Source organism: Mustela erminea, chromosome 18, assembly GCF_009829155.1.
Source record: "Mustela erminea isolate mMusErm1 chromosome 18, mMusErm1.Pri, whole genome shotgun sequence".
NCBI lineage: Eukaryota > Metazoa > Chordata > Mammalia > Carnivora > Mustelidae > Mustela > Mustela erminea.
In genome coordinates, this window is record NC_045631.1 from 13,255,536 (window position 1) to 13,283,479 (window position 27,944).

Below are 27,944 nucleotides of genomic sequence, written 5' to 3' on the forward strand. Positions count from 1 at the left end.
GGTAAAGCCTCAGGCACTGTTGGTCGGAACATGAAACAGGGCAGCTACTGGGAAAACTGTTCACACAGAATTACCATTAAGAGCCCGTGGATCTAGTCCCAGGCATGTACCCCAAAGAACTGAAGGCCGCTTTTCAAGTCTTGCACGTTTGTTTATGGCAGCACTGTTTGCAAGAGCCATGATGTACGAAGGACCCAAATGCCCACCAACTGGCCGGGTGGACAAGGAGCGGTTCATCCGCGGGCCTGGGCTCCACTCAGTCGCACAGAGGAATCACACGCCAACCCAGGCTCGTGGATGAGCCTTGCAAACGATGCGCAAAGGCAGAAACCAGGCAGAAGGGCACAGGCTCTGTGATCCCATTTATACGAACTGTTTGGAGAGGTAAAGCCACCAAGACAGAAAGTAGACAGGGGGTGGCCAAGGGCTATAGGAGAGGGGGCTAAAACACAAATGCGGGCCACAAGCCACCCCACTGCTCAGATGCTCCAAGAGCCACTGTGTAACTGGAGGGCACGGGCCGGAGTCCGACAGTGAGGACAGTTCATTTCTTCACCAACCAGCAATGCGTCTTAGGACAACCCACATCCTTTCCTGCTTGTCTCCTAACCAGCAAAATAAGGCCATGTGGTTACGTATCATGGGACTGCTGTAAAGACACACAAGGGATGGGGCCACCTCTGCGCAGCACGGAAGCACATGGTCTTATCCGGTCCCTGCTCTGCTCTGCAGGGCAAGCTGTCCGTGGGGCCGGGAGCAGCTCGGCTCAGCGCCTACCGTGTGGACAGGGAGGAAGGGCTGGGGCTGGGAGGAGAGGCCAAGAGGGCCAGAGGTCGGCGAGAGGTCACCAGAGCACTGGCAGTGGTCTGTGCCTGCCCCTCTGCCACCTGTCGCTAGACACTGCACCACACCCACCAGAGCAGAGGGCAGGATTCTTTATTCAGGAACACGAGCTGTGGGGTGTCCTGGCCACAGTGGTGTCTAGGGAAAGAAAAAAAAAAGCTTCTTCGATAGACACGATTTTAGGACAAGAGCCACGTTCTTGATTGCACCCTCCTTTCTCAGAATGTCTGCGAGCGGAACCCTGTCCGGGCTGCCCGGAGCCTGGACCAGGCATGCAGGTCCCTTGAGGGGACCTTCCAGAAGGGAAGAAAGCCCCAGAGGCCACAGCGTGGAATGCGCTCAGCCCGCCACTCAGTGCTCCGCAGCGCCAGCAGTGAGGAGCCCCAGGCGGAGGGTCACCATCCACCTGAGACGGATTCTCCAGGCGGCGGTCTGGATCCTGACTCCCCAGCACAGGCAGGCCAGGCTCCAAAAGCCACTGCTTTCCTCAAGGCCTCCAGGGCAGGGAAGGTTCTAGTGAAAATAGCTTATTCCCGAGAAGAAAGGGGCAGGTCTGAGGAAGCGGCCCTTTCTTCCCTCCCCTGCCTCATCTGTTCTGGGGACAGAAGGGACGGGTGTGTCCAGGCTGGTGGCAAAGGCTGCATTTCCGGGGTTTCTTGGGCATGGACCCTGAGTCTGTGGAACCGGCCCGGGCTCTTTTGCTTCTGGCCTCTGGCCTCTGGCCTCCTCCTCTGCTTCCCGGCCAGCTCAGGGCTCGGAAAGTCCCTGTGGGAAGAGTCAGGGGAAGGCTGAGTTCAGAACAGACACACCGAGGAGGCAGAGTGTCCCCCCAGCCTTTGTGAGGCCGCGACCACCCACAGGCCAGGCTGCCTTCCCTCCTGTCACCTTCAGGGGTCCCAATGCCACTCCCTAAAGAACCCGGAGCCTTTGGGCCACAATCACTACCCTGGTAAGAAGGGTAGTGCCGTCACTTCATGCACCTCTTTTCCACCCACTTGGCAACACCCCGTGACCAACAGCCTGCTTTCCACCTTCCGTGCAAGGTCACTGAGCTCTGGATCCTTCCAGGCCTCAAACAGGCCTCTTAATTCTGACTGCCCCGTCACCCAGGACAACTGATCAGCTGGCCTGGAGGTCAGACAATGCTTCCTTCCAATGGGGGGACAAGGGAACGTTGTGCGCCTGAAGGGAGTGCAAGGCTAAACCACATCTCACACACTTCGAATGTGAGCCTGTCGTGGCAGTGACGCTGTCTCTGACCCCTTGCCAGCACCGGTAGCCAGCCCTGCGCCTTACCAAGCCTTCTGGGTTCTTCCTGTACGTTCGGAGCTAGCGGCTTGTATGTCAGAATCATAGTCTGAGACTGTCTAATGACTTTAAAAAGACAAGAACCCTGAAAAAGGCAAGCAAGTGCTCATCCTACTGAGCAAACTGTGAGGCCGTGAGGTCGAGCCCTCTGTTCAGGATCCACAGCCATGCTTTGTGCCTGGGTCTGCCACAAAGCTCCCACCAGGCCTCTCAGCTGCTCTGGCACATGAACTAAGCGTCTGCCGTGCACTGGAGCGGGCAGGAACTGTTTCCAAGGGCCTCTGGGTGCATTATCCACCTTGCTCCAATGTCTGGGGGCAATTCTCACCATATCTGGTTTGGGGGCACCAGGCCCAGGCTGTGGAACCCCGAGCAGGTTCCCAGACATTCCCAGGGCCAGGCTCCACATCTGAAGGAGTGCGGCCAATGACGAGGACCTCCTGAGCCCACGGAGGCTAGAGGAGACCAGGGCTTGTGGGGTCAGGCCGACCTCAGGCCGCGTGGCTATGAGACCCCGAGCACAGGCAGCTCGTTTCCCTGGGCCTCAGCGGCCTCATGGTGCTGAGCTGATGGTGGTGAAGACACACAGCAGGTGTCCTTGGCACACCACCGGGCACCCCGCAGGCTGCTCCAGGGGCTGCCCCAGCCTTTCCTTTGGAACCTCCAGCCCCACCCCTGCCTTCCTCCCTCCCTCCCCAACCTCGGGGCTCTGCCTGGCCCAGGAGCCAAGCTCCTGCCTCACCTGGAGCCATGTTCTCGTCCACCCACTGAAAGAAGCCGCACTGCTGCTCCCTGGGCTTGGCGCACGTGTGGAACTGGCGGCCCTTATTGGGGCCGTCCTTCTGCACAGTCCGGGTGACGGCAGGCTGGCTGCATAGGCAGGACATGCTCCCCCCGCCACCGCCACCACCACTGTCATCCCCGGGTCGGCCAGACCTGCCCCGGTGGTCCCCTGTGGCAGGCGGGCGGCCCATTGAGCCACCAGGGGGTCTTGAGGCAGAGGAGGGAGGCCCCCCAGCTTCTGGGGGGCTGCTGTTGGCCCATAGGAAGAAGCTGCAGCCGCCACCATTGCACTTGTAGAACTGCCGGCCCTGGTTGGGGCCCTCCTTTCGCACTGTGAGCAGGACAGCCTCCTGGCCGCAGTTGCAGGTCACCGAGTTGCTGCCCCCCGCGGCGGTAGCAGGTGGTGGTGGCATCCAGGGGGTGCTGTCCATTCTGTTTAGGGACTGGCTAGCCTGCAGGTAGTTCGAGGGCTGGCTGGCTGACTGGGAAGCTCTGGGAGGGCCCCGTGAGAACCTCAGGTCCAAGATCTCCCGCAGTGTCTCATCGCATCCGCCAATGCAGCCGACAAACTCCAGGGGCATGGTTGGGGGAAGGCTGCCGCGTTTGAACTTCAGCTTTAACCTAGCGGAGTCGGAAGATGAGAGAAAGTCTTACTACCAGCCGCAAGTGTCTTCTCCTTGTCCACAGAGGGTTGCACCCACCAGGCACCTGCCAGCCATGAGCCCCTCCAGGTGTCAAGAGCGCGCAGAGTGGAGACAGAGGAAACAGTGGAAACAGAAAAAATTAATCAGGAGACCCTGATTAATCTCCAGAACAGACAGCTCAGGGTGCCGGGGGGCTCAGTTGGTTAAGCGTCTGCCTTCGGCTCAGGTCAGGATCCCAGGACCCTAGGACTGAGCCCCACGTCGGGCTCCCTGCTCAGTGGGGAGCCTGCTTCTCCCTCTCTCTGCCTCTCCCCTCTGTTCATGCACATGTAGGCACAAACACTATGTCTCTCAAATAAATAAAATCTTAAAAAACAAAACAAAAACACAGAATCCTTGGAAAGGTTCACTTCCTATAACCAGCGGTTCTTGGGCACGTGGACCTTCCTGGTGAGGTCAGAACTATTTTGTAACAAGGCTAAGAAGTTATATCTGTTGTGCTCTCGTCCTCCCGTGTTGTATGCATGAGTTTGCCGGAGGCTACAGCCCATGAACCAGCCCAGCAGACTGACTGGGAGCAGACACGAGAGCCAACAGTCTCCAACGGGCCAGATGTTAGACTCAGAAAGATGGAATACGTTTCCTTTCTGTTTTCTGCTTTGCAAGTAGGCATTTTCTTATCTTTCTGCTTTAAAATAGGTAGAAATAACTATTTATGTTAGTATGCATATTATAAAATTTACAAGTACATTTTTATTTAACAATTGTTAGATTTTATTTATTTATTTGATAGAGCAATAGTGACAGAGGGAACACAAGCAGGGGGAGTGAGAGAGGGAGAAGCAGGCTTCCTGCTGAGCAGGGAGTCCCATGGGGGCCTCGGTCATGACCTGAGTTGAAGGCAGACACTTAACAACTGAGCCACCCAGGTACCCCAGCAATTATCTTTTTAAAATGTTTCCACTTTGGGGCACCTGGGTGGCTCAAGTCGGTTAAGCCTCTGCCTTCGGCTCAGGTCATGATCTCAGGGTCCTGGGATTGGGCCCCTCATCAGGCGCTCCGCTCAGCGGGGAGCCTGCTTCCCTCTCTCTCTGCCTGCCTCTCTGCTTACTTGTGATCTCTCTGTCAAATAAATAAATAAAATCTTTAAAAAAAAACCCACAAAAAACATGTGTCCACCTTAATGCAGAATACAGTAGTACTGATAAACTTAACCCACAATGAATGCTCTCTGGGTTCCTTCTGTAATGATTTTTAAGAGTGTACGGATCCGGGGCACCTGGGTGGCTCAGTGGGTTAAAGCCTCTGCCTTCAGCTCAGGTCACGATCCCAGGGGCCTGGGATTGAGCACCACATCAGGCTCTCTGCTCAGCAGGGAGCCTGCTTCCTCCTCTCTCTGCCTGCCTCTCTGCCTACTTGTGATCTCTGTCTATCAAATAAACAAATAAAATCTTTAAAAAAAAAAAAAAGAGTGAACGGATCCTATGACCGAAAGGTTTGAGAACCAGTTGTACAGAGGGCTCTGGGCTCTTGCGAGGAGCTTGGAAACGATATCCGACAGCAGGATATTCACTTCCCGAGAGTCTACTGGGCAGCAATCTAGCTGGAAACGTCAGGGAAAGGGCGTCCTCATGGTTCTTCAGATTCGTGGAGGGCGCCTCCTGAGCTGCCCAGGAACCTGCCCCCAGGCCCAGCTTCCACACTGCAAAGGCAGGGATGGGACCCAAACCGATTCGAGACCACCAACGCAGCTGCTGCCGGGCACGGCGAGCACCCCGCAGGCTCAGCTCACCTGTAAACCGGCCAGCTCACCTGGGCCCAGCTCACCTGTAAACCGGGTGCGGCTGACACACTGGACACACGCTCGCGTCCCTGCTGGCCTCCAGCACAGAGTCAGGGAACCACACGGCTGACCGGCATTCTGGGAAGCCCGTGCAGCTGAGGTAGAACCTGGGGAGGGAGCACAGGGAGCGGGGTTGGGCTGGAGCCACCAGACCGCAGGAAACACACATTCCTGGGGCACTGCCCGTCTGGCAAGGAAGCTTTTCGTTAGCCGATTAAAGGACACATTCGCTTTTTTGGAGGATATATGAATGGATATATGCAGTCACTGGTACTGAATGACTGAGCAAAACTGGCCTGCATTTATTTTTCATCTCCCTAAGAAAAAGAAACCGCCATTGCTGACTCTGTTTTCTACTTAGAAACCAGCAACCTACTGACCAACTAACTCCTGGGCCATGGCAAGGCCCAGTCCCAAGGGCTCCGTTCAGGCTCCGGGCTGTGTGCTCTCACATGCTCCCTGACTGCCCCACACGACAGAACTCAGGTCACAGCGAGGCAAACAGTCAGGGGGTGGTCTGGAAACCTGCCCAAGGAGGCAGGTGTGTTGGGTGGGGTCGCTGGGAACAGCACCCTGATGACGGGGTCTTCCCTCCTGACACCTGAACCACATTGTTCTTGGCCAATGGTTTATGGCTTCCAGTCATGAACTTTAGAGCCAGAGAAGCCAATGGGAACACCATTTACGACATCCTCTGAGTGTGCCTGGGCATGACTGGACCAGGGAAAACCAACCCACTGAACCTCAAACCCCAATTACTCAAACAGCAAATCTACAAAGTCAGAAATGGAAACTGCCAGATAACCCCCGGAGTGGGAAATCCCCCAGGACAATCTCCAGACCTCCCCGGGTGACCAAGCACTTGGAGCTCATATGGGTTAACCCCACAGCCCGTGGGTAAGTACTTACACGGGGCTACCGTGCACTGGGCTAAGCCCGCCCCGGCACTGGCTTCTGTGCTTGTGGGCAGCCCAAGCCCCAGGTCAGGCCCACTAAACTCTGGCTTCTGAGAGCCAGGCTGGCCGCCTCTGCCCCCGAGCCAGTGACGTGTCGGCAGTCAGGGAACCCAAGGGGGTCGGAGAAATGAAGGGGTGGGAGGACCTGGGATCAAATTCTGCCTTTCTTGACGGGGACACATTTCACTGAATCTTCATCCTTCCCTCGGTAGATATCACTGCCCTAGGCTTATAGCAAAGAAAATAGGGGCACAGTAGCTAAATAATCTGCTCTGGGACACAAAACCTGGGTGTGTGGTGGAAGTGCACAGGGTAGGCGATGTCCTATCCACAACGGACGCGGCAGTGCCATCATCCCACACCTCCTCTGAATCCCAGAGTGCCTGACGCCTCCAAGGCCAGGTCCCCGTCAGCTACCCTTCTCTCCAATACCTGGTCCAGCAGCCACGGCAAGCCCACCCTTAAATATTGACACAAATGACAGTGTCCAGCCAACCCAGCAAGTGCTGGGCAAGCAGACGTACAGTGCAAGTTGGGCACTGACCCGCCATTCTTCTTGGTCTTGAGGACCATGTCCTTGTTGCACTGTGGACACTTCTTGATGGGCTCCGGCATGCTTGGGTAGATGGCTTCCTCCTGGGCCACCTCAGCCCCTTCCCCAAAGTACTGGGCTAACGCCTCATCCAATCTGAAGAAAGAGCAAAACACTCACAATATTCTTTGTGGGTTTTTTTTCTTTCCAATTTTATTTATTGGGATGCCTGGGTGGCTCAGTCAGTTAAATATCTGCCTTCAGCTGAGGTCATGATCTTGGGGTCATGGGATCGAGCCCTGCGTCAGGCTCCCAGCTCAGGAAGGAGTCTGCTTCTCCCTCTTCCTCTGCCTGCCACTTCTGCTGCTTGTGTTCTCTCTCTCTCTCTGACAAATAAAATCTTTTTTAAGAAAATAAAGATATTATTTATTTGAGAAACAGATAGCGTGCATACACGAGCAGGGGCAGAGGGAGAGGAAGAGGGAGAAGCAGACTCCCCACTGAGCAGGGAGCCCGACGTGGGGCTCTATCCCAGAACCCTGGGATCATGACCCAAGATGAAGGCAGATGCGTTAACCATCTGAGCCACCCAGCTGTCCCTACAATATTCTTATGTGCACATAAGCTGAGTGTGACCAGAGACAGCAGCTGGCTGCTCACCACAGGCCTGATGCAGAGAACAGAGGCAGAAACAGCTGGGTCAGCCAAGCAGCCCTGGCTCCTCTCTGGCCCCCGGCAGCTCCCAGGAGGGACCCAGCTATGTGCAGGTACTTCCGCTTCATCACACCCCACATCAAACAAAACTGTACAGGTCCCTGCACACACTCCTGAAGTGTCTGTCTGTCTGGGTTTACATTTAAACGAGCTCATCTGTTTTTTTTTTTTTTTTTAAAGATTTTATTTTGGGGGCGCCTGGGTAGCTCAGTCTGTTGGGCGCCCAACTCTTGATTTTGGCTCAAGTGCTGATCTCTGGGCTCAAGCTCTGTGTTGGGACTCTACCCACAGCGTGGAGTCTGCTCAAAATCCTGTCTCCCTCTGTCCCTCCCCGCCTTGCACGCGTACTCGCGTGCACTCTCTCTCAGGCTCTAAAAACAAACAAATAAATAAAATCTTAAAAGATTTTAAGTAATCTCTACCCCCAACCTAGGGCTGACCTCAATCCCCAGATCAAGAGTCACGCGCTTTACCGATGCAGCCAGCCAGGCGCCCCTGCTTGTCCATTTCTTTCCCAAGGTGGCACAGGCAGAAAAGGTGTGTTTTCCTGATGGCATGCACACATACTGCCTGCTACACGGCCACCTCCACACACTCCACAGGACACAGTGTCGTACAGCAGCCCTGAGTTTATAGACTTGGGACTGTGTGCCTGTTAACTCAAGACAGAACTAAAATTCAGAGGATGGCATCTCTAGAGCCAGCTGCCTGGGATAACCAGCCCAGACTTTTCTGCTCACCATTTCTAAGCTGCCACGGCTTTCTAGGAAGGAAGAGGACTCAGGAGGAAAAGCAGAAGGGGGAGGAGCTGCATGTGGACTGCCCTGCAGAAGGTGAACCGGGCTGGGGGACAGTCAAGCACCCGTGGCCCCACCACCTGCTTTCTGCTGAATCGGTCCCACCCGCTCCCCCCCGCTCAGGGAAAGGTCACGGCCCAGGAGGCAGAGCTGAAGGACCTTGCGTGCAGGCAAGCGGGGTCTGGACTCACTTCTTAGCTTTGGCCACCGCTTCAATGAAAACCTGCTTGTATTTCTGGACTTGCTGCCTTAGAACCACCCACTTGTCCTTCTTGCCTTCACAGATCAGCTTCAGGTCAGCTTCCAGCTCAGCCCGGAGGTCAGGCTTGGACATCTCATAGCCCATGGAGTCATAACCTGCAGGGAGAAAAGCAGTGTTCCGTGGGGCCCCATGCAGCACCCCTCGGGGGCTCCAGCCGCACAGCTCCGCGACCACCCACCTTGAGCTCCTGCTCACCTTCCACGAGCCCCATGCCCAGATGCCCCGGGAGAAACCGCTTGTCCGCCGTGAGCCCAACGTACATCCGGGCCTTGATTGTCTCGATGTGCTCCGCGTGAGTGGCATCAGTCCCTGAAAGCCACTTCCGGTTACTCAGGGCCATGCAAACTTTGCCCCTGCTGTCCCATGGGTACCTTCCTCTGCCTGGACTCCTCCACTGCATTGGGCCCACGCAGCAACCGCATCTCCCCTCATGCCCGCTCACTCACTACAGCTGTCCACGCCAGCAACGAGCCTCCTCTACGTCTTTCTCCTCTGCTCCGCATGGCAGAGCCACGGCTGGAGCCCACATCACGTCCTCTGCATCAGGATAGCGTGCTCGGCCTCCGCCTTTCTGGTTCTATCCTCCACCCAACCCCTTTCTTACACTGTGGCTGTAGGGATCTCTGAAAACAAGTTCTGTCATCGAGGAGATATAAAATCAAAACCACGAAGAAATGCCACTTCACACCCACTGGGTGTGAAGCATCAGCAAACAGCACAGAGAACAAATGTTGGCGAGAATGCATGGAAACCTCAACCTTCGTGCGTGGCTGGAAGAGCGTAAAACGGGGCAGCCCCTGTGCAGATCGGTCCAGAGGCTCCTCAAAACATAAACCCAGAGTGACCACCGGACCCAGCAGGTCTATCCACGTAAGGGAACTACAAACCCATCCACACACAAACCTGCACACAAGCGTGTACAACTGCCCCAAACCGGAAATGACCCCAATGTCAATCCACCAATGAACGGAGAAACCAACTGTGGTCTTAGCACACAAGGTAACAGTACAGGGAACGGAACGGAAGCAAGTACTGATTCACACTACCGTGAGCATGTCCCTTGAGAATACATGGTTGAAGAGGCCAGCTACAGAAGACCACATGCCTTATCACTCTAAGTATACAAACTGTGTAGAACAGGCAAATCTACAGAGGCAGAAAGATCAGTGGTTGTCCAGGGCTGGAGGGATGGGAGGGAAGGGGGAATGGGGTGAGACTTCTAAGGGATACGGCGTTTCTTTCTGAGGGGATAAAAACATTCTAAAATTAATTAAGGTGATAGCTGCATGATTTTGTGACTGTACTGAGCACCGACTGTATATCTTAGATCAGTGAATCGTACAATACATGTATTACGTCTCAACAACGCCGTTAACATTTTAAAGAAATGTAGCTCTCTTTGCTCCTTTCCTCCGAAATCTTAAATGGCTCTCTGCGAGCCACAGGCCAGCACCCAAGCCCCTCAGGTCAGTGTGCCAGGCCCTGCAGTTGGGCTGCAATCATCTTTCCAGCCTCGCCTCTGGGACCACCCCATCTGCCACAGGGACACGTGCTCCCAGTCCCTCTGTGCTCCCTCGGACTCTGCCTGTGCTGGGCCAGCTCAGTCCCCAGGAATTCTTACTGTGAGGTTTCAAGGTCCCTGCCCCATCCCTGCAGAGCCCAGCAGGCTGTGTTTGTGTTGCTTTCATCGGTTTCTCCTGTGAGATGAGCCCTTAATGGGAACAGGATGCCTAGGCCCTCTACCTCACTATGTCCCAGGGCCTAGACCAAGGTTTTAATGAGTACATCCAGATGGGCACACAAACTCTAATTTGACTTAAACAGACAGGCTCTCTGGACAGTGCAACAACAGCCACCGGATTCCAGAAGGGGCCCTTCTTGCCCGGAATGACAAAAGCCACTAATGGGTCGTGAGGGGGCCATGCCCCAGGGGAACAGCTTGCTTCCGGGACACGCCCAGGGAGCCCCACTTCCCCTTCCCAGCACTTCCCTCTCCATCATGCTGCTGCCTCTCTGAACTAGGTTTGGCAAGAGACTCTCCTCAGCGTCATAATAAAAATGGACAAGGGGCAGCAGATCAGTTACAAGGGACCCGCCTGTAAACTGGGGGCCAGGGGACCTATTGTGGAAAAACAATTCTGGCCCAATTTCTTGTTTAACCTCATTTCAATTTCTAAACAATTAGGGGAAACGCTTTAACAAAAACTCAGAACACGGCCACGTGTGGCTAGCTGCAGGGTGGCTGACCCAGACGTCACAGGGGCCTGGCAGGGAACGAGCAGTGAGAGAAGCCAAGTGAGAAGAGACAGGTGTCACCCCAATTCAACCCACTGCTTCTACCTGGGAGGAAAGGCTTGGGCTGCCAGACCTCCCAACACTTCCCAAGACAAAAACACAGACGTTTATGTGGAATCCCTCAAGTTTTAGATGTTGGTACCTTATGCAAAATAAAAACAAACCCCTGCATGGGCCCCAAATCCTGAGTCCACAGACAGGACATGGCCAGAGTGCTCCCAGTCCAGACCTCCGAGTTCTGGGACACATCCACTTCCCTATCCAGCTGGCGTGGAGCAAAGGTTAAGAGCGTAAGTGTGGACTTATTCAGACCAAGATTTTAATAACTTGTACAGTGGGCCGCCTGGTTAGCTCAGTGGGTGGAGCGTCTGACTCCTGATTTTGGCCCAGGTCACGATCTCTGGGTCACAGGACAGAGCCCTGCACTGGGCTCCATACTGAGTGAAGTCTGCTTGGGATTCTCTCCCTCGGCCCCCGGCCTAAATAAATGAGCCTCCCTTCAGCTGTAGAGGGGGTGAAGAAGAGGACACCTATGGCACAGCTGCTGCAAAGACCAGAAGTACAAGAGCCACTGGTCACCATGGCAACAGGCTACTGACCAATGCCGTGCTTCTCCATGAGGGCGATGAGGTCGGCTTCGGTGAGCAGCTGGGGTGGGCTGGTCTCCCCGTCCACCATCTCCACAGTGCTGGGCTGGAAGCGGGCACCTCTCTCGTAGACAGGGAGGGTCTACAGGGAGCAGCAGAAGCGTCAGTCCAATCACTCCTCGTGGCACTGAGGCAAAAGACAACTGCCATTTCAAAGAGCATGGCCCTGCTCCAGTGGACCGCACCAGGGCCGGGAACACGACTGCCTTCCCCTCTCTCTGAAGACCCATGGGGGATGTGAACTCTGACCTCTGACCGGGCCTGCGCTTTATTACCTTGTCACTCCAGTGGTCATACGGGTACACGTCCAGATAGTTGCGGGCCAAAATCACGAGGCCATGAGCCACGAAGCGTTCCTGTGCGATGTCGATCTCCACAGTGGTCTCCTGGCCCTGAGCATCGTGGGAGCAGCAGGCCAGGAAATGGCGCACTATGAACTCATACAGTCGCTGCTCGTCTCCCTAGAAAGACAAGAGAAGAGTCTGCAACTCGCTCCAGAATATTACCGCCCAAAGGACCGCAGCCTCACTGGTAATCTGGCCTGGTTTACACCACCTTCTTGCCTCGAGCTCTGCACAGAAGAGGGCACAGGGCTCCTATGTAGGTCCTGCACCCATGCAGAGTGCCGGGCTAATCTTTTTATGTAAACCCATTTTTTTTTTAAAGATTTTACTTATTTATTTGACAGAGAGATCACTGGCAGAGAGGCAGGCAGAGAGAGAGGAAGGGAAGCAGGCTCCCTGCTGGGAAGAGAGCCCAGTGCAGGGCTCAATCCCATGACCCTGAGATCATGACCTGAGCCGAAGGCAGAGGCTTTAACCCACTGAGCCACCCAGGCGCCCCATTTTTTTTTAAACTGAGCTCAAGGAGAAAACGAGGAAAAAGCATAACAGCTAACAAGAGACCCCTTGTATATTAGACGCAGGAAAGTTGTAGGTGGCAGCCCTGGCTCCCAGCGTTTGTGGTGATTTTCTACCAAGTGAGTAATCAAGGGCCTAGTGAGGCTCGATCAGTCACACAAACATTAACTGTCATCACGTCTCAGAAAGCTGGAAGCAATTTATTCTTAAAGAACCAATTTGGCAAAATAAATTATGGTACATTTATGCAATTGTTAAGTGTTGTACTTGAAAATATTTCAGCATACGGGCAACGGCAAATGCCTCTTCCTTATAATCTTTTGAATTTCCTAATATATGATAAAATGAACATATCATCACATTTAAAGCCAGAGAAGGACCGTGTGTATTAATAAAAGAAGGAAACAAAGACCAAACAGGACTTAGCTTTGCGCTAAGCCTGCAAATCGGCCCAACCAGCTCGGCATCATGGAGCGCATCCCCCCGGCCAAGGGCCACAGCAGGTGAGACGCCTGAGGTCTCTCAGGGCTGCCTCAAAGCCCTGCCACTACTGGCCCGTGACAGGAGGCCACCTGTGTTAGGATGGCAGTGGAACCCGGTCCTGTCTGGGGAGGCTGGGCGGTGGGGGATGCATCTAGTTAATGAGGGGCCGAGAAGACCAAGCAGTTCTGTGGGGGCCCCGTGGGAGCTGTGCAAGGACACGGGGAAGGGGAACCGCCCAGCCCGCTGTGGAGGGTTTGACAGAGCAGGAAGTGCGGCTGGACAGAGTAGAGCCCACCCCGGGGCGGGCGTGGGAGTGTTCAGGGAGGCCAAGCAGGACGGTGAAGCAGAATTTTGACACTGACGTCTCTTTGCTAAAACGGGAGAGCTGTTTCAAAATAACTTAGTTCCTAAAGTAAGAGCCCGCAAAGTACATTCAAGTGCTACTGGCCCCTTGTTTCCCCTTCCCCTTGCTGGGTTCCAGGAGGCAGGAGTTAGGGAAACCGACCTGCAGGCTGCCGGTATATTTGGTGGGGTGGATGGGAGGGTGAGCTTGATCAGACTTGTTCCCATTGCGTGGAGTGGGGCCACCCCGTTCCAGAATGCTCTGGGCAAAGGCGCCCCAGCGTGGATCTGGGATCTGCTGCTCCACCAGCACAGTCAGGTTCAAGTCTTTGGGGAAAATGTTAGTTTCAGTGCGAGGATAGCTGATGTACCTAGAGCAAAGGCAAACAAATAGAAGAAATTGCTACAGTTGCTCTGGAAACAACTGAATTAAACTGGAAACCCCCAGAGACACCTGCCGTGCCCCATCTGCCCTAGCGGGCTCACCTGAAGGCAACCTAGCTTCCCTTTGCTTAGGGAAGTTCTTACATGGGGCCCCCAGTGGAGTGAGCAACAGCAGGGTTGCTTGCTGAAGATACTCCAAGAAGCCAAAGAATAGTGAGAGGTACGGCACGGGACGGGACACACTCCTGCTCGGCTTACCAGCGGCTGTGTGGCTGGGGACATAGTCCCAGCCCAGCATCGTTGCTCTGCCAGAGACCTCCACGGCCTCAACCGTGGCAACAAAGCACGTTTCTATGACTTTGCTCTGAGCAAAGAATGAATAATGCTGGGGCGCCTGGGTGGCTCTCAGTTGGTTAAGTGTCTGCCTTCGGCTCAGGTCATGATCTCAGGGTCCTGGGATCAAGTTCCAGGTTAGGCTCCCTGCTCAGAAGGGTGTCTGCTTCTCCCTCTGCCACTCCGCATGAGCCCTCTCTCTCTCAAATAAATAAAATCACTAAATAAATAAATAAATAAAGCTAAAAGAAAAGAAAAAAATAATGCTGCCTAATGAACCATAATGTGGAACCTCCATGAAATTTGACATTTTTTTGTTGGCCACTTAAATGGCATTAATGAGATCATTTACGTTCTTGTTTCCATACAAGTGTTCGAAACGAAATGTGTATTTTACATTTAAAGCACGTCCCAATGAGCACAACTCCAATTTCAAGTGCTCAGTAGTCCCCTGTTGTGAGCAGCTGCCACACTGGTTAGTGTGGACCACACTATCCCCGGACGGCGTACAATGGGAAAAGACTCCTAAAGGTGCTATGTGCCACCGGCCAAGGCCCTGGGGCCAGCTGCTGAGAAGTCAACGGTGGGATGTGAATTTACTCTACGGGCTCGTATTTTAGGAAGTGATTTTGAAATGCCTTTTCCGTATCAGAGAACCCAGCGTCAAAATTCTTCTACTTCGGAGCTCAGGGGATGTCTAGACAGTCTGTATTTCCCCGTAAGCTCTAAAATGTTTTACTCTGGGGCCCCTGGCTGGCTCAGGGGTGGAGTGTGTGACTCTTGATCTCGGGGCTGTGAGTTTAAGCCCCATGTTGGGTGTAGAGATTCCTTAAACATAAAATCCTTTTAAGAATTAAAATAAAATAAAGTTGGGGGTATCTGGGTGGCTCAGTTAATTGTTTCTTGATTTTGGCTCAGATCATTGTCTCAGGGGTGTGTTAGCTCCATGCTGGGTGTGGAGCCTTCTTAAGACTCTCTCTTTCTCTCCCTTTTCCCCCTCCAAAAAATAATTAAAAAAATAAAATATTTCACCTTGACAAAGATGCACTGAATTCTATTCCCAAGTGTGGAATATTTACCCTTGAGTGTAGAGCTTTTCGGCAATCCTCATGGTTTCTTTAGCATTTATTCTCAACTTTCGAGAAGCCAGCTTCTCAAGTTCCTGTTAAACGTGTTACAGGCAAGTTAGGGTGTAGTGTGGAGTCAGAAGGCACGACACAGCCACACAACTAATCTACACAAATGCCTCGCCCGTCACTCCGGCTGCTGTCATACAGAGGGGGAAAAGGCTGTGCTGAGGGAAGCTTTCTCGGCCTGCCGGGCAGATCTGATGGGCAGAAAAGCAAGCATTACCCAGGAAGCTGACAGATTCCCAGGCCCTGAGCACTGGGGATTCTGACAGAGGAGGATTGGGATTGAGGTGAGAAATCTGCATTTTTCAGCAAGCCAGCTAATACCCAGATTCTAATACAGGTAGCCTGGGAACCACACTGTGGGACTACCACCCGGGCCCTAGTAACTTCTCCTGGATGATGAGTACCATTCTTCAAGAACTCTGGGAGGTAACTGGCAGTCCTGCCCTTGGAGACATTCCACCAGTGCTGCTGGCTATATGTCAAAGCATACTTAGCCAGTGAGGAATATTACACTTACATCTGCTATAGGAAATCAATCCATAACTATCCCCTTGCCCCTTGTCGATCCAACCACACACACACACACACACACACACACACACACACGTCACAGATAAAGAACACCTTGCCCACCAGTCCCCGCACATTTCTTTTAGCTGCTGTTCTGTATTTTCAATCTCCAGAGTGAATCCCGACAGAAACTATACTCTGAATTTTCCTGCAAAGTGGTCACTGGGAAAGGGCACCCCCCACCCACGGTAGTTAACTCCAAGCTATGTCTTGGAGGGCTCTTCCTGGATCTCAAAATTTGAAAAACTCTTGTTGCTTTTAAGGTAGGCTCTTAATGCAGATCTTTAAAAACGATGCTTACACAGATAACGCAGAAACATTAAAAAAAAATGCTTAGGCAGAAAATAAAAACCAAGCTATTCCAATTACAACGATGTAAAACACAACCCATGTGAAAAAAAACAGAAGACACTCAGAGGGGTGATGGGTCTTCCTCTTTTTGTTTCCCAAACCCCACAGAAAGCAGCTATATTGCATTTATTAACTTAGGGGGAAAAAAGCCAACCAAACAAACCTAGCATTAGAAGACTAAGTGGGCCCTGTTTCGGGGTTTTTGTTCTTCCCAAGCACCTCCCTGCATGGCCCCAGGAAGGGCGATGCTTGCTGCCACCGGGTCCCAACCACAGGAAGTCAGAGCTCCTGCATGCCTGGCGCACTCTTCTGGAACATACCACAGTGTCCAAAGCTTGAGGCCTCCACTTGCTCTTTGCCTTAGACCTGACCTCCACCACGGTTGCCCTGGGATCCTAGAAGCCAGAAAAAGCAGAGGCCATATGAACCTGTTGGTGCACTTTCTCCGGCTTTCCTGGGCAGCCTCAGTTCACCATTCTGGACACAACTAGCAGAGGGCCCTGCTTGGGCGTGAGAGGACCTCGAGGCAGGTTGGCTTGTAGCCCACAGTATGGTGGAGACATCACCCCTTCGCGCTCAAACCAAGGCGCTGAGGGGCGACTGCACCAACCCTCACAGCAGCTGGTGCATCTCCAAAGAACTGTTTCCTATCTACGCAAGCAATGGAGAATTTTTTTTTTAAAATTCAGAATTAATACCAAGTTAAACTTAGGAAAGACTACATTCTACAAGCTGGAGAACTCAATCTTTTTTTTTTTTTTTTTTTTTAAAGATTTTATTTATTTATTTGACACAGAGAGAGAGAGAGAGAGAGAGAGATCACAAGTAGGCAGAGTAGCAGGCAGAGAGAGAGGAGGAAGCAGGCTCCCCACTGAGCAGAGCGCCTGATGCGGGGATCGATCCCAGGACCCTGAGATCATGACCTGGGCTGAAGGCAGAGGCTTAACCCACTGAGCCACCCAGGTGCCCCGGAGAACTCAATCTTCAGACTGACTTCGCACTTTTTTTTTTTTGGAGAGAGAGTGAGCAGGGTGTGGCGGGGCAGAGGGAGATGGAGAGAATCTTAAGCAGGCTCCACGCCCAGCGTGTACCCCAATGCAGGGCTCAACCTCTTAACCCCGAGATCCTGACCTGAGCTGAAATCAAGAGCTGGATGCTTAACCAACTAAGCCGCCCAGGAGCTCTGCCCAACTTCACACTTTTAAGAGACTACAAATGGACAAAGAACTCAGCCTAACTGATTCATCGATGAGAACATTTGTGTTTCAAAATCCGTATTTCTCTGCAAATGGGAGTTGGTCCAGGTGCTCTTTATGAGAAACTCAAAATATCCAACTGGCTAGGTTTTCCTGCACCATATTGCAGTAAAGGAGAAAAAGGACAGCTCTCTTCTATCAAATAGATACATGCACAGTGTCACAGACATGCAGGGTGGCTGTGTGACCTCGAGGGTCAAAGGGTGGTGCAGTGCGGAGTGTGACTCCTGGGGGCAGTGCAGTCTTCGGAACGGGCTGGAGAGCCTGATACTCTGGGATCCAGCCATGCTCTGCTCCTTACTGGCTGCAGAGTGTCTGGGCACAAGTTACTCACGTCCTCATGCATCACCTGGAAGGTGGGGACAGTACCACTGCACCCACAGGCACCATCTAGATTGAATCAAATTACGTAACATACGGAGTGTCTGGCACTGTAGCAGGTGCTCACAAGTTACCATCCCCCCCATCAAACAGACAATAAACCTGCCAGGGGCACACGTGACTCATCCAAGTACAGATATCTGAGCTTTCCTTGGCATCACTGCATGCAGCTGCCACGGTTAACGCTGGCAAGTATGCACTGGCCAGACAGCAGCAGCGTCAGAGCACAGAAGATGGGTCTGAGGGCTGCAGCTTGGCCGGTGACTGGCCGGTAGCCCTCTGACGTGCTGCTGCCTCCTGACCCGTGCTCCCCCCAGGCCCTCCTGTGGCTGGCCGCCTCCTGCTAATCACCTGTACCTTCATTGTGAGAGGCCTTCCATGACCAGATGCTGAGAACAGTCCCGTCCCTGTTCCTGGGCTCTGTTCCTTTACCCTTTTACTTGCTAGTATCAGTTCCTGCAGGAAATTCACTTGTTTGTGACTTTCTTCTCTCTAGATCTCCTCATCTGACCAGTGGAAGAGGGAGCTTGACCAGATACTGTCCAAACTCCTTCCAGCTCTAGGAGTCTCTTGTTCTAGACTGGTCTAGAGGCTTCTGAGTTATCTCTGGTGACAGCATTCTACTGCAGGGAGAGATTGAAGCTATACAGTTCTTAGTTTCTGACTTTATCTAAAAGGTCTACGGACCCTTTACTTTCACACTGTTTAGTGTTGTTTTTATGGACTTCCAGTCTTACTGGTTCCCCAAAAATGATATCCTGAGAAGCAGGCAGAAAGCTTTGGTTCAGTGGGAAAACGGAGCAGGACCACCTCTGCTAACAGAGAAGGAGCGGCTTGGGAACCTGCAGAAAGGTCTTCCCAGATCATTAAAATTCCAAATATTTCTTACCTCCATGCACAGCTGGTAGAGGACAAGACAAGCCGTGTGGTTAAAGAGACGATGCCTTTTCCAGTTGAATTCTACGACTCCATCTTTATGGTCATGAGTTACTGTATTGGGGACAGACAAACAGGAAGGCCATGACTTACAGAAGCCGCACGATAGGACAGACAGGACAAAGTACACTGCAGTAAAAGTCCAAAGGAATATGAAACATTGCTTTGGGAATATTCTGGGTCTCTAAGAAAACTAAGTGGATTCTGAATTCCGTAATGGGGTGGGAGGAGGGACAGCAAGGCTGAAAGACTCACACATTAGCACCATTTATGCTCCTGGGTCTTCCCGGGCCCTTGGGCTCCATAAACAACTCCCCCAGCCTTACCTTTAATTTTGTGGAAGATTTCCGGCACAAAAGCCTGAATGGCTTTGAATCTCTCCACCACGAACCCCAGGGTCGGGAACTGGCAGCTGCCATAACTGATTAGCTGCTCTGCCAACACCTCGGGAAAAATCCTCTGAAGCCTCAGGGTCTGGAACCTAGTGAAGGCGGCTCCTACAAAGGGAGGAAGAAGGAAGGAGAAAATAGGGACCACAAGGGCAAAGCCAGCTGCAGATGCTTACACAGAAACCTCGTTCTCAGTTCCATAACCCGACACCCACTGGGCCACGTGGATCCCCAAAGGAGCTAGCTGGCGGCTCACCGATTCTCAGGTCCAGCTCCTGCCTCACATCCACAGCATCGCTCACTCTCTGATCGGGCTCCGTCAGGTTTTCACAGGCCGCCCGGACGGCTCGGGGGGTGATCTCTGAGAAACGGGCTCTCAGCACCGGCAGATTGGGTTTCACTGTGGAAGTCACCAGGGTCAAAGTCAAATCACGGGGCCATCCCAGCATAAAAGGCTCATTTTTCTTAAACCACCTTGAATGGAAGGTAAACCATCTTGAGATGCTGTGAGGCAACCAATTCTCTGATTAGGTTAAATAAACAGCACACTAGCCACCGAAGAGGAAAACTTCACCATGACTGCTAAATTTAGTGCGATCAGAAATGTTAACAGTGGGGTGAATTCTAGCAATTCAAGTGAGTTTCAGCTCTTCCCTTGGTGAGCCTCTCAGGATCCTCATCTCACCTGCTCTCTTAGACTTTTATGGAAAATTAAAATGCTGTCAATTAAAAGATCCTGGGGGGGAATTTCATGTCCTGGCGTGGAAATAACACAGGACGCCTACACTATCCCTGAAAGTTAATGTACTTAAATTCTCAGGAATCGTTACAGCTTTCAACACAAACATATTTTGGGAAAATGGAAACCGTCCACTCTCGGAAGCCTGAGAATGTGCTGTGCATCACTTCCTCTAAGTTACCCTAAATCATTGGTCCTGTTCGAGTCATTCAAGTTCATTTCAACAAGTATGTGTTAACATCCCAACACTGTACAAAGAATACAGCGACAAACAAACACAACATTCTAGAATTATTCTTTGTGTGTCAGACTGGCCGGACTTTCCAGAAAGCTGAGGCTCCTGGGAGTTTAGTAACTTGCTCCAGGGCACACAGCTGGGGAGAACTGATGGATCCGGGGGCCGGGGAGACTGTCTGGGGAGGAACTCAGCCACGGCCCTTCCGCGCAGGGGAACCATCTACTTCTGTGGTCCTAAACTACAGGAACTCGGAAGCCACAGCACTTACCAGCCCTGCACACGTGGATAATTTCAAACCCGATATTTTCACCTTCTCTATCACAGTCGGTCCAGATCACCAGGGCCTGGCACTGCCGAGTCTCTCGTTCCAGAGTTTTCTGAAATTCCCAGCGGAGAAAGAGCAGTGAGAACACAACTGCAATCACTTGACAACTCTATGCTAAAGAGATCTGACAAAGATTAGGGATGTTCTTGGAATATGGCAACTTGGCAAGACAGAGAGATCTGGGACACTGCTCTTACCTCCTCTAAGGATGCCAAGGCCACTAGTACAATCCTCCAGCTCAGAATCACAGACCTGTAAGCAAGCTTCTAGAAGCCTGAGGGTTTAATACAACTACCCTAGTCTGACAAAACCTGAAACTCAGTTCTAACACACACTTGTAACTCTCACGGTTCTGACAATGTTCTGGTAAAATAAAATAAAATCCCTAAATTGAGTTTTACCCCAAGAAGGCTTCCTAGCCAGCAGTGAACTAATTACAGGCACCCTGAGTGCTTGCTGTCAACTGACCTTTCACGCCTTGTTGTCTCTCCATGCTAATAAGGGCTAGAGTCTAGGATTAATAACTTGACAGTATTATCCCCAGGATTTAAACAACTGCTACTACAAAAAGGCTTACTTTAGTTCCTTGGCTACATAGTTTAAACGGCTTCATTTATATGATAAGTGGGAGTAATTTTTAAAATCATGGTACTGGGGCGCCTGAGAGGCTCAGTTGGTTGAGCATCCGACTCCTGGTTTCAGTGCAGGTCGTGATCTCAGGGTTGTGGGATTGACCCTAGAGTGGGGCTCCACACTTGTGGGGAGTTTCCTTGGGATTTTCTCTTCCTCTACCTCTGCCCCCTTCCCCAATCACATTCTTTCTCTAAAATAAATAAAATCTTTAAAAAACATGCTAAAAAGGGGTGCCTGGGTGGCTCAGTGGGTTAGGCCTCTGCCTTCAGCTGGGTCATGGTCTCAGGGTCCTGGGATCGAGCCCCGCGTTGGGCTCTCTGCTCAGCGGGGAGCCTGCTTTCCCCTCTCTCTCTGCCTGCCTCTCTGCCTGCTTGTGATCTCTCTGTCAAATAAATGAATGAAATCTTAAAAAAAAAAACTATGCTGAAAAAATAAATAAAATCATGGTACTAAGTGTGGTGGGAAACTTGATCTCTGAGTTCTAATGCATTCTGAACACAGGAATTGCAGGTCAATTATTTTCTACTCGAAGCTGCTCAACTCCAGCACCACACGTCTTCCAGAACATCCTACCTTGATGTCTACAAAATTCTCCGGGCAATACTTTTCAATTTCTGCTTCAAAGAGGACCAGGGGATTGCAGCTCTGCCTAGAAAAGAAATGAAAACAAAACACATCCAACTTCAGCACAGGACAGAAAGTCCCCCATTTTCATGAGAAAAAATTGCTCCAGTGTCCTCTGATGAACCCCCAACAAAAAAAGACCCATATGAGACCGCCAGAGGGGTGAAAGCAAGGCTACTACCCTCTGCACAAAGTATTTTCCGCTTTCTGTGACAACAGGAGTGGCCTATATGAAATTCTGGAACTCTTCTGTGCATGTCTGCAACAGGGTAAATGTAATCCAGTGGCTACGTGAAACAGGTCTGGTTACTTTAAGGGAAATACACATCCGAGTGGTTGTTCGTTCTAAACGTACAGCAAAAATTCACAATGGTTCAGCTGATCTTAGGCCACCACTGTGGTCTCTATGGTTTGTCCACTCAACACACCCATGTTGGAATCCTAACTCCAGTGTGATGGTGTTAGAAGGTGGGGACTCTCCTAGGTGATGATGTCACTAGGGTGATGGTAACTCATGAACAGGATTAGTGCTCTTAGAAAACAGGCCTCACAGAGCTCCCTAGGTCCTGCTACAGGTGAGGCCACGGTGAGAGGTTAGCAGTGCAATGGGGAAGAGAGCCCTTCACCTGACTGTGCTGGCATCCTGATCCACTACTTCCAGCTGCCAGAACTGGGAGAAACAAATTTCTATCATTTACGAGCCCCTCAAGTTGATGACATTTTGTTAAAGCAGTCTGAAAGGACCGAGACAGTTGCCCGAGTATTGTAAGCTCTGCAGTGAGATCGACATGCCTCAAAATTCCTGTAGCATTTCGCAACTTACTGTAATAATCAGAAAGTTCTTCCCCCGGGAATTGTACTGACCATTTGCGAAACTGCATCTGGAAATCATGAGCCAGCAAATGTCCAGAAACTGAAGTCATTATCATGGTAACATTCTGAATGGTAACAAAATTCGAGTTAGTCTCCTAGCAACTGTATCTTCCCAAATCATCCAAATAAAAGGGAGAAACATCTATTAAAGAAAAAAAGGCAGGGAGTTGCCAGGGCCTTGGTGGGGAGTGGGGAGGGAACAGACGGAACACAGAGGACTTTAGGGGCAGTGGGAATATCCACATGATGTTATAATGACGGATACACGTTACACTTTCATCCAAACCATAGAATGTACAATACCAAGAGGTGACCCTAATGTAAAGTATGGATTTGGCTGCTATGATGTGTCAGTGTAGGTTCGACGGTACAAACACATCGCTCTGGTAAGTGATGTTGATCATGGGGTTGGGGGAGCTGGTGATGTGTTTTGTGTGTGTGGCAGTGGTGGGCGGGCGGGGGTGGGACAGGAATTCTATAGGGAATCTCTTTATTGGCCTCTCAATTTTGCTCTAAAAACCCAAAATGGCTCTTTAAAAAAAAGTCCTTTAAAAAAATAAAACCAAACCTAGTTGATCAATAAGATATGAACATAAATACACTATCTTTGAAGCCAAATACCACAGTAACACTATCACCATTCTGATTCTAGCACTGGATGACTTTGATGGGATTTAAAGTTTCCTCAAACTCTTGTGTATTGGCTTCTTTCTTATTATAAAGAGATGGGACCACATTTAATTAAAAAGTGGGACTTCCATATAAATTATAAAATGGTCACCTGTCATTAGAGATCTTTAGGTCTTAACAGTCATTATTCTTAAAAGATTATGACTTATTCTACAGCAGCCAGGATCATTCTTCTCAATCAAGTAACTCAAGACAGAAACAATTTAGGGACGACCTGTAGTAAACAGCTGCCCTTTTTATAGCCACAACGAAAAACTCCAGAATGTACCCCCAAATAGCCCATGGATCTTAAAGCACATTTCAGCTATATGAGAAATATTACAGCACCTACCTGGCCATATAGATGATAATCAAATTCATAGATCTTGTTGAATTTTGAAAATCCTTCCCTCTATAACAAAACAAAAATATAATAGATCGATTGAAAACAAGAGATTCCTCAGCCTTAAAGATGAAACAGAGCACTAGTAAGCGGTAAGACTGTACATCCTAAATTACGTCCTAAAGACAAAAACTAGGCTACGTTACTAAGACCATTTATGAAGTAAGTCCTCAAAATAGTTCCAAGCACGACAGGTGGAGTCCATGGAGTTTTTATGCTGGAAGGTAACCTTGAGGTCAGCTAACGTCACATCTTCTCATAAGTGAGAATGGAAGTGTCCAAGGTCGTATCACAGATTAAAAGCAGAAGGATTAGGACATAATTCTCTTGACAATTTTCTCCTTCTTCCCCATTTACTTGTACTACTTTCCGGCTGTCCAATTATACCTGACAACTGTGAGCACAAGTAAGTCGTTCGCTTTTCTGAACATCAATTTGTTTTTGAATAAAGTTACCTCTGGGTTCTCCTCTGGCTCTAAAATCCAGTAATACTGGGGCGCCTGGGTGGCTCAGTCGTTAAGTGTCTGCCTTTGGCCTGGGTCATGATGCCAGTGTCCTGGGATCGAGCCCCACGTGTTCGGCAGGAAGCCTGCTTCTCCCTCTCCCACTGCCCCTGCTTCTGTTCCCTCTCTCAAATAAATCAATAAAATCTTTATTAAAAAAAAATCCAGTGATATTATGAGCCCTAGTCAGAACTGGAACCCAGTCTATAAAACAATTCTTCAGCTTGCAATCATGGATGACTAAGACTCTGAGTAGATCCCACATTCCTCCACAGGGATATTAAAAGTAGTTACACATGTGAGTTTTGCACCAACACTATGCAAAAGATAAGAAAATGGCCTACTGGGAAGTGGAAAAATATTCCAGGGCCAATAAGGGTCAGTGTCGAGAAGATTCTCCTCTGTCTTACTATTTTTTTTTGAGTGGAATTTTTCTGAGTGGAATACTAAATGAGGTTCTCTTTGAGGCATAATCACAATCCTTAAAAAATATTTAATTAATTAATTTATTTGCAAGAGAACACATGAGCAGGGGAAGGGGAACAGGGAGAGAGAACTCTCAAGCAGACTCCCTGCTTGAGGGCCAGACATGGGGCTCGATCCTAGGACCCCAAAATCACTACCCAAGCTGAAGGCAGACACCCAACTGACTGAGCCATGTCAGTGCCCCCAGACTGACAAATTTTAAGAGGGAATTTACTTTAGTATCAGATACTTAAGAGTTCACTGGTTGCCAATATCACCAAGAAAAAAAATCCCCCTTTACAAACTCTAGTTGCTAGTTAAGCCTTTTAGTAATAGAGATTAGAAATTGTCTAATCAGTAGTTTCTGACTTTTTTTTTTTTTTATCAGAAGCAGTGTCTGCAGCTTCTTTCCCCCAGGAAAGTGGGACTTTTTAAGAAAGTGGGACTTTTTCTGACTTTTTAAGAAAGCTCTGAAGCCTTCCTTAACAAACAATAATATAGACCCTGATATATAACAAGGCTAAAATCTGCTTACTCAGCCTCTCCCCAGCCTAGCCGCAAGTAATTCCTAAGGTGCGCACACCCATTGTCCCTCGGGTCTCTTGAGAACGCAGACAAAAATACCACTGTTCTAGATACACCTTTCAAGAGAAATAACTTGTCTTATAACATTCGTATGACCCCAAAACAGGGCTCATCCAGGTGGTTTCCTTTCCCAGTGTTAGCCTCGAGGATGTGAAATGCTTTTCCTGAAATTTCAAACCTGCCCCCCAATAATTCCCATTTGATGGAACGCAATTATGTGCAAGTCCCCATTTGTGTGAGGTGCTCAGGGAAGGGTGGATGCCCAAATTACAGTATTTCTGGAGTCTGGAGAACGAAAAGAAAAAGAAAAAAAAACAACTGCCTGGTAGACCAAGAATATAGCTTTTGTGCTTTCTTTTGCAGTGTCATCCACTCTGTTAAAAAACAAAAACAAAAACAAATCCTTCTCTAAGTGCACTGTAGGAACTGTCACACTGCTGCCACTAAATGCACCGCAGGATTAAGACTTATCTTTCTGGGGGCGCCTGGGTGGCTCAGTGGGTTAAAGCCTCTGCCTTTGGCTCAGGTCATGATTTTGGGTCCTCAGATCAAGCCCTGTATGGGGCTCTCTGCTCAGTGGGGGGCCTGCTTCCCCATCTCTCTCTCTCTGCCTGCCTACTTGTGATCTCTATGACCAAAAAAAAAAAAAAGATTTATCTCTCTGAATATTAAAAATACATGAAAAAACTGTATACACATAGAAGGTTGTAGTTTTCAATTTGTGGGTGTTTTTGTTTGTTTGTTTTAAAATATTTATTTATGTTGACAGAGACATCTAGAGAGGGAACACAAGCAGGGGCAGAGGGAGAGAGAGAAGACTCCCTGCTGAGCAGAGAGCCCGACTCAGGGCTGGATCCCAGGACCCCGGGACCATGACCTGAGCTGAAGGCAGACACTTAACAACTGAGGTGCCCCTCAATGTGTTTTTTGTTTTTTTTTTTTTTAATAGGCAGAGAGGCAGGCAGAGAGAGGAGGAAGCAGGCTCCCTGTTGAACAGAGAGCCCGATGTGGGGCTCGATCCCAAGACCCTGAGATCATGACCAGAGCCAAAGGCAGAGGCATAACCCTCTGAGCCACCCAGGCGCGGCCCACCCCCCCCTCCCCCGCCATGTGTTTTTGAACGCTATTGTAAATGGAATTGCTTTCTTAATTCTCTTTCTGGATTGTTCATTGTTACTAATTTGTGATCTTATATCCTACAACTTTGCTGAATTTATTAGAACTGATGGTCTTCTGTGGCTTCTTTAGGATTTCTATTCTATAAGATTATGTTGTCTTCAAATAAACATATTTTTAACTTTTTAATTTAGATTTCTTTTTCTTGCCTAATTGCTTTAGTTAGAATTTCCAGTAATTTTGGATAGCAATGGTGAAAACAGGCAATCTTGTCTCATTCCTGATCTCAGAGGAAAAGCTTTCAGTTTTTCACCCTCTGGCCAAAGTTAGTAATAGGATTTTCAAAAAATACCTTTTTTCATGGAGGGGATTAAATTTTTATCAAATGCGCTTTCTGCATCAATTGAGACGAACCATATAGGTTTTAAGTAGGGGATTACTGGGGTTGTATCTGTGTTTTATAAAGTCACTTTGGCAATGGAAAATTTCAAGAGTGAAAGGCGAGGGAGAAAGCTACTGGAGTTTTCCGTGTGAGGGGTCAGAGGCCTGAACTCTACAGACACAATGTCAGCTCTTGCTCCCACTATCCACGACCTAGAAATGGAGGTCCAACAACCTTGGGATGTTTAAAGAGAAAAGGGCAGGGAACTTCTTCTGCCCCATACTCTTAGAAATGACCTTCAGAAAACCATTTCACGATCCACCTTATATATATTTTTAAAAGCTTTTATTTATTTATGTATTTGTCAAAGAGAGAAAGAGCACAAGCAGGCAGAGAGGCAGGCAGAGGCAAAGAGAAGCAGGCTCCCCGCTGAGCAAGGAGCCTGACAAGGGACTCAATCCCAGGACCCCAGGATCACAACTTGAGCAGAAGGCAGTGGCTTAACCAACTGAGCCACCCAGGCATCCCTCATGATCCACTTTAATTGGACAGATTTTTCTGAACAGTTTTGCTGCCTCTGGGCCAACCCGTATACAAAATCTTTTACCTTCCCCTTCCTTTGCACCTGCAGTGTGTCTAGGACACATACTCATTCCTTACTTGCCTGTTCTTGGAGTTTGTACTAGTAGGAATAGGGCTGAGCTTCCCTCTAATCCCAAAAAGCTAGTTAGCTGGTAATGCTCGGACAGGGCTTGACTGCCAAGTTAAAGGACTCTGTTCAGTAGTTCCCAACAACCTGAGTTTTCGAATCACAGGGACCAATGTTAAAATACAGACTTCTCTGATCTCACCCCAGACCCACAGAATAGGCGGCGCCCCAGCTGGTTCCGATTATCAGACAAGTTTGGGAACCGCTGCTGTGGACGAGGAGCCACAAGGTTTTCAAGTACAAGGGTGAAGCGTCGTCTTAACTATATTTTTGCATGCCTATCACTGGGAAAAGACAGGAAGCGAATGCAATGACCCAGGAGTGAGAGAAGTGGGGTCGGCTGCCGCACCCGCACAGCTGATCGGAAATACGCCTCCTTACCCGCCTCATGCGACCGTTGGACAGCAGGTCGGCTATCCCCTTGGCCGCGTCGTTCTTCTCGGCCACACAGAGAATTTTCCGCACGCCTCGGAAGGCCACCGCCATGGCAGCGCGGGACAAGGTCCGGGCTCCCGGCCGTTCCAGCCAGCGGAGCGCGCAACGGGCGACCGGGAAGATCATCCCTAGGCCCCACGCCCGCAGCCGGCCCCCGGGTGCTCACGCATGATGGAGAAGCCAGAAGTGAGGTTCACCCG

At 50.3% G+C, this 27,944-nt stretch overlaps 1 protein-coding gene across 2 annotated transcripts; it reads right to left on the bottom strand.

The window, feature by feature from the left end:
• Nucleotides 1-132: 132 nt before the first annotated feature.
• On the bottom strand, nucleotides 133-27,896 carry TOP3A (DNA topoisomerase III alpha). 2 transcript variants are annotated; one of them, XM_032322952.1, is made up of 19 exons: nucleotides 27,691-27,896; nucleotides 23,499-23,558; nucleotides 22,469-22,542; nucleotides 21,554-21,629; nucleotides 20,291-20,399; nucleotides 19,302-19,445; nucleotides 18,983-19,153; nucleotides 18,610-18,710; nucleotides 16,404-16,478; nucleotides 15,106-15,188; nucleotides 13,473-13,680; nucleotides 11,900-12,085; nucleotides 11,577-11,706; nucleotides 8,878-8,991; nucleotides 8,612-8,777; nucleotides 6,922-7,065; nucleotides 5,406-5,528; nucleotides 2,894-3,555; nucleotides 133-981 (listed from the first exon to the last, which is right to left on the bottom strand). In XM_032322952.1, exons 1-19 carry the CDS (start codon nucleotides 27,868-27,870, stop codon nucleotides 941-943), a joined length of 2,847 nt encoding a protein of 948 aa, XP_032178843.1. In that variant the 5' UTR covers nucleotides 27,871-27,896; the 3' UTR covers nucleotides 133-940. The 2 variants fall into 2 exon arrangements, with proteins under 2 accessions (XP_032178843.1, XP_032178841.1); XM_032322950.1 differs by having other exon boundaries at nucleotides 133-1,608.
• Nucleotides 27,897-27,944: the final 48 nt, after the last annotated feature.

Bases quoted from the DNA above. Each gene is read 5' to 3' on its own strand.
- TOP3A (XM_032322950.1), bottom strand. From the start codon at position 27,870: ATGATCTTCCCGGTCGCCCGTTGCGCGCTCCGCTGGCTGGAACGGCCG. The intron at 15,189-16,403 runs GTATGTTCCAGA...CACGTTTAACAG, and splicing joins CTCAAGCTTTGGACACTGTG to GAACTTGAGAAGCTGGCTTC. The intron at 8,992-11,576 runs GTCAGTAGCCTG...AGTGGCTTTCAG, and splicing joins CATGGAGAAGCACGGCATTG to GGACTGATGCCACTCACGCG.